The 5,206-nt window shown below is 52.5% G+C and overlaps 2 protein-coding genes across 2 annotated transcripts; one reads left to right on the forward strand and one right to left on the reverse strand.

Annotated features, from left to right (window-relative positions):
- Positions 1–500: 500 nt before the first annotated feature.
- ENH_00015040 (hypothetical protein) lies at positions 501–2,159 on the forward strand (the record flags this gene model as incomplete). Its single annotated transcript, XM_013579144.1, has 3 exons — positions 501–1,001; positions 1,410–1,634; positions 1,869–2,159. Coding segments are annotated over 3 exons (1,017 nt in total), but the record flags the coding sequence as incomplete, so codon positions are not given.
- A 2,035-nt stretch (positions 2,160–4,194) lies between these two features.
- ENH_00015050 (hypothetical protein, conserved) lies at positions 4,195–5,171 on the reverse strand (the record flags this gene model as incomplete). Its single annotated transcript, XM_013579145.1, has 2 exons — positions 4,195–4,558; positions 4,654–5,171. The coding sequence occupies 2 exons, from the start codon at positions 5,169–5,171 to the stop codon at positions 4,195–4,197; spliced, it is 882 nt and encodes a 293-aa protein (XP_013434599.1).
- Between the last annotated feature and the right edge of the window lie 35 nt (positions 5,172–5,206).

Below are 5,206 nucleotides of genomic sequence, written 5' to 3' on the forward strand. Positions count from 1 at the left end.
TTAGTATTATCACGATATAATAGTAATAATAATAATAAAATTATCATTATAATTTTGACAACAATAACAATAATAATAATAATAAATAAAATATTATTTCTTGTCTGCAGGCGGGTCACTCAGTGGACCCCGGGGTAACAGTGTCTGCCTTTTGGGCGTTTCTTTTTCCTCTTTTGGCATCAAAGTGAGAAAATAAAAGTGAATAAATAAAAATAAACAAAAATAAACATTAAATAATCAAAAAGAATGAAAAATAATGGAGAAATAGCCTTTTCCGGAGAGTCCCAGACGGCCTCCAGCAAATGCTGCGGTGTACGTACACCTGGTGGACATGCACTGCATGCGCACAAAGGCACTTCGAAATTTGAAATAATTAAAATCCATTTCTTTGCATTTTGAGGCTCTAAAGATGCTTTTAAATTGCCAAATTAAAGTATTTTATCCCTAAAAGTATTTATTTCATCTTCTTTCGTGAATCTGGAAAAATAACGCAAAAACGCATGCAAGTTGCAGTGTATGTACACTCCGCGAATTTTTTCGCCTCTCCTCGCCTCTGCAGCTTTGTGCACAAAGTACCCAATCTGCAGTGTACGTACACTCTAAATGTTTGCAAGAAAAGAACAATTTGCATTTTTATTTTCTTCAAAAAATGTAAACTAGAATCCCGCGCCTGCTTGGTGCGCGGGAAGCAGCAGCAGCAGCAGCAGCGCCATTGTGTACTTTGCTGCAGCGCAGCAAACTTCACTCCGAGGGACGCAGCAAATGTTGCTCTCTGCCTGCATCGGCTGCAGCAACAGCAGCAGCAACCGCAGCAGCAACAGCAGCAGCAACAGCAGCAGCAACAGCAGCAGCAACAGCAGCAGCAACAGCAGCAGCAGGAACAGCAGCAGCAACAACAGCAACAACAGCAGCAGCAGCAGGAACAGCAGCGACAGCAGGTGCTGCTGCAGCAATTGCAGCCAGCCGGCTGGATAGAAGAGTATTTCAGACGCCTCAATAACGTGACGCTAAACCCTAAACCCTAAACCCTAAACCCTAATGATGAGGACAAAGAGCGATCAGCGCGCATCTGCGAGTGCTGCTGCTGCTGCTATTGCTGTACTTGCTGCCGCTGCCGTTGCTGCTGTTGCTGCTGCGCGTGCTGCTGCAGTTGCTGCTGTTTCTGCTGCACTTGCTGCTGCTGCTGTTTCCGTTGCTGCTGTACATGCTGCTGCTTCTGCTGCTGCTGCACTTACTGCTGCTGCTGCAGAGCCCCCTCTTCTGCTGCTAGCAGCAGTTCCGCGTTTGCTTCTTTCCCGTCTCCCCGAATTAATTAATATTTTAAATTCGTTTAATTTATTTTTCTCAAACTTTTTATTTGTCTCCAAATATATTTTCTTTTGCCTTCTTTTGTCTCCTTTGCTGCTCAGGCAGCAGCAGCAAAGCACTGGGCCAATGCAGAGCTGCGCGACGCTGCAAATGCTGCCTTTGCTGCTGCTGCTGCTGCACCAGCTGCTGCAGTTGCATATGCTGCTGCAGCGCCTGCTGCTGCTGCGGCGTCTTTTGCTGCTGCAGCACCTGCTGCTGCTGCTGCTGCAGCAAAACCCGCGCTATCTCCGCTGCTGGAGCTCGCGCTGCAGCTCTTCAGCAAAGCAGTATGTTTGTTCTTTCCTTTTCTCACTTTTTCAGATTTGTTTTATTTTATTTTGTTTACTTGTCTCCATTTTATTTTTTTAATTCATCTTTGACTCTCTTTTGTGTCTTTATTTACATTTATATTCTTCTGCCTCTTCATTTTATTTGTCCTCCCTTTTGTTTGTCTGTGGAGCATAAAGCTTCAGGGTTTAGGGTTTAGGGTTTAGGGTTTAGGGTTTAGGGTTTGCCTGCAGCAAAAGCAAGGCCACCCAGTCTCTCCTCAAGACGTGACTCGCCTGCTGAGGGCTCTGGCGCTCTCAGCTGCTGCCCCAGCAGCAGCAGCAGCAAATATAACAGCAGCAGCAGCAGCAGCAGACTTGGCAGCGCATGCAGAACGCAGCAAAGGCCTCTACTCGAAGAAGCAGCAGCAGCTCGTTGCAGATTCGCTTATACAGGTGGGTGTCTGTACACTGAAGCAGCGGCTGCAGCAGCAGCAGCAGCAACAGCAGCAGCAACAGCAGCAGCTGCTGCAGCAGAGCTTTTAATGCCGCTACTCTTGCCAGTTCAACGCCTTTGCTGCTGTCGTCGCTGCTGGGGGCGTTACTGCTGCTGCGCCTGCTGCTGGCCCTGCTGCTGCTGCTGCTGCTGCTGCTGCAGTTGCAGGTAGCAGCACCGGAGGGCCTGAGGGACTGGCTGCTGCCGAGGGGCAGCTGAGGTGTACGTACACCTGAAGGGCCCTGGAGAGAAGCAGCAGCACTTCTGCCTTTTTGCTGCTGCAGAAAAACCTGAAAAACTAAATTTCAAAAAATGAGAAGTTGAATTTTATTTGACTTTTATAGTTTTGCAATTAAAGATAATTTGTTTTTAAAAAGCTTTTTAGATTGGATTTAAATTGAAAGAGGGTCAGAATCTTTTCGTGTTTTAATTAATGAATTGAATTAATAATAATTTGCATTTAAATAAATTTAGTCTTTTGTTAAAATCAATGCAGTGTCTGTACAGCTGCTGCTCAGGTTTGAATCAATGCAGTGTATGTACACCGCGCCGCTGCTGCTGAGTTTGCAGACTTTTCTGAAAAGACTTTTAAAACACTTTTGAGAAAACTGAAAAGAGAATTGACGAAAACAACAAAAAGAAATCCAAAGAAGCCGCGCAGGCAGTCCTCAGACGCGCTGCAAACCCTAAACCCTAAACCCTAAACCCTAGTCCCACAAAAGGCCGCATTTGCTGCTTCTGTTCTGCGCGGCAGCTCTCTGAGGTGTACGTACACCCGAATCATAAAGGCTCTTGTGCTAACTGCTGCTGAGAATTAAAAACAAGAGGCTCTACAAACCACAAGCACACTTTTGCAGTTCCTCTGGGGTAACCCCGATGGGGCCCCCCTGGGGGCGCCCCTGGGGCCCCCCTTTGGGGCCCCCCTTTGGGGCCTCCCGGGGGGCCCCTTGGGGGCCCCCCATTGGGGCCCCCCTGGGGGGCCCCCCAAAAGCCGCTAGGGCCCTCCCCCCCCTCTCCTTGAGGCGGAGGCTTTTAAAATGAGTTGATTGCAGATTGCAGGTACGCATGCACTCGAGGTGTATGTACAGCTCGCGCGGGAGGGTCTGAGGTGTACGTACACCCGGAAGTTCAGGGCTGAGGGCTGAGGTGTACGTACACCCGAAGGTGCGCTGGCCGGAGAGCCGCGGGGCCCACCTCACATGGCCTGGAAGTGTACATACACCTCAAGAGAGAGCCGAGCTGTCCGTACACCCCAGCTCTCCCCTCAGCTGTCTGTCCTGCTCAGGCCTTCTTCGGCTGTCTCTCCACCTCCTCCTTCCTCAGGTGTCTCTGCAGCTGCTGCCCTCTGAGGTGTCTGTACACCTCCGTCTTCCCGAGGTGTCTGTACACCTGCGGCCTTCGAGGTGTCTTTCCAGTTGCTGGCCTTTCGGGTGTCTCTACACCTCCGTCTTCCTGAGGTGTCTGTACACCTGCTGAGGTGTCTGTACACCTCCGTCTTCCTGAGGTGTCTGTACACCACTGTTTCCTTAGTTGTCTGTCCGTCTGGGGCATCTGAGGTGTCTGTACACCTGCTTCCTTTGCGGTGTCTGTACACCTGGGGTGTCTGTACACCTCGGCGTCTCAGGTGTACATACACCTCAGGTGCCTGTACACCTCGGCGTCTCAGGTGTACGTACACCTCAGGTGCCTCTACACCTCGGCGTCTCAGGTGTACGTACACCTCTCGCTACCCGAAGGAGTGCAGCCGAGGTGTCTGTACACCTGCGGTGTCTGTACACCCCGGCATCTCAGGTGTACGTATGCCCCCCGCTATCGAAGTCAGAATGGGGCAGAGGTGCCTGTACACCTGAGCGTGTGGGGTGTCTGTACGCCTGGGATTCTGAGGTGTACATACACCTCTTGCTACCCGAAGACAGAACGGAGCAGAGGTGCCTGTACACCCGAGTGTCTGTACACCTGGTGTTTTGGGGTGTACGTACACCGCGTTAGCCGAAGACGGAGTGGAGCACCGAATGCTGCGCACGTGAGGTGTACGTACACCCGAGTGTCTGTACACCTGGTGTTTTGGGGTGTACGTACACCGCGTTAGCCGAAGACGGAGTGGAGCATGGTTTTGGAAAGGCTGCGGTGGGTCTTCCAGGCGTCATATCTGTTGGTTTGTTTCCAAAGGTAGTAAAAGTCGACGATTTCTTTGGTGGATTTGGTTTGAATGAGCCGCTGCAGCAAATTGAAGTCTTTGCCGAACTTGCAAATTCCGGCTTCGAAGAGAGCCACTTCTTTGGGGCCCCACAGGTCCAGCACATTGGCGTGTCTTAGTGGGGAAGTGAGGAGTTCGACGGGGGTGAGGCGGAGTCTGCTGCTGTGGCTGCTGCTGCGCCGCTGCTGCTGCTGCTGCTGCTGCAGCAGCGCCTCCTGCTGCGCCTCCTTCCCCGCGCCCCCCGCGCCCCCGCTGCTGCTGCTGCACCGCAGCGCTGCTGCTGCTGCTGCTGCCCGCTCCCGCTGCGTGTTGTTGCACACTATCAACTTGTGCATCATTGTACCCACTTGGCTCTCGGGGCCCCCGTCCCCAAAAAGCTCCTCTTCCAGGCGTCATATCTGTTGGTTTGTTTCCAAAGGTAGTAAAAGTCGACGATTTCTTTGGTGGATTTGGTTTGAATGAGCCGCTGCAGCAAATTGAAGTCTTTGCCGAACTTGCAAATTCCGGCTTCGAAGAGAGCCACTTCTTTGGGGCCCCACAGGTCCAGCACATTGGCGTGTCTTAGTGGGGAAGTGAGGAGTTCGACGGGGGTGAGGCGGAGTCTGCTGCTGTGGCTGCTGCTGCGCCGCTGCTGCTGCTGCTGCTGCTGCAGCAGCGCCTCCTGCTGCGCCTCCTTCCCCGCGCCCCCCGCGCCCCCGCTGCTGCTGCTGCACCGCAGCGCTGCTGCTGCTGCTGCTGCCCGCTCCCGCTGCGTGTTGTTGCACACTATCAACTTGTGCATCATTGTACCCACTTGGCTCTCGGGGCCCCCGTCCCCAAAAAGCTCCTCGGGGGGGCCCCCCGGGGGGCCCCCCTGGCTCACCATGTGGGCCCCCCCGGCCCCCCGAATGGCCTCCACGT

The sequence above is a fragment of the Eimeria necatrix genome, genomic scaffold (genome assembly GCF_000499385.1).
Source record: "Eimeria necatrix Houghton genomic scaffold, Enh_scaff1483, whole genome shotgun sequence".
Lineage (NCBI taxonomy): Eukaryota > Apicomplexa > Conoidasida > Eucoccidiorida > Eimeriidae > Eimeria > Eimeria necatrix.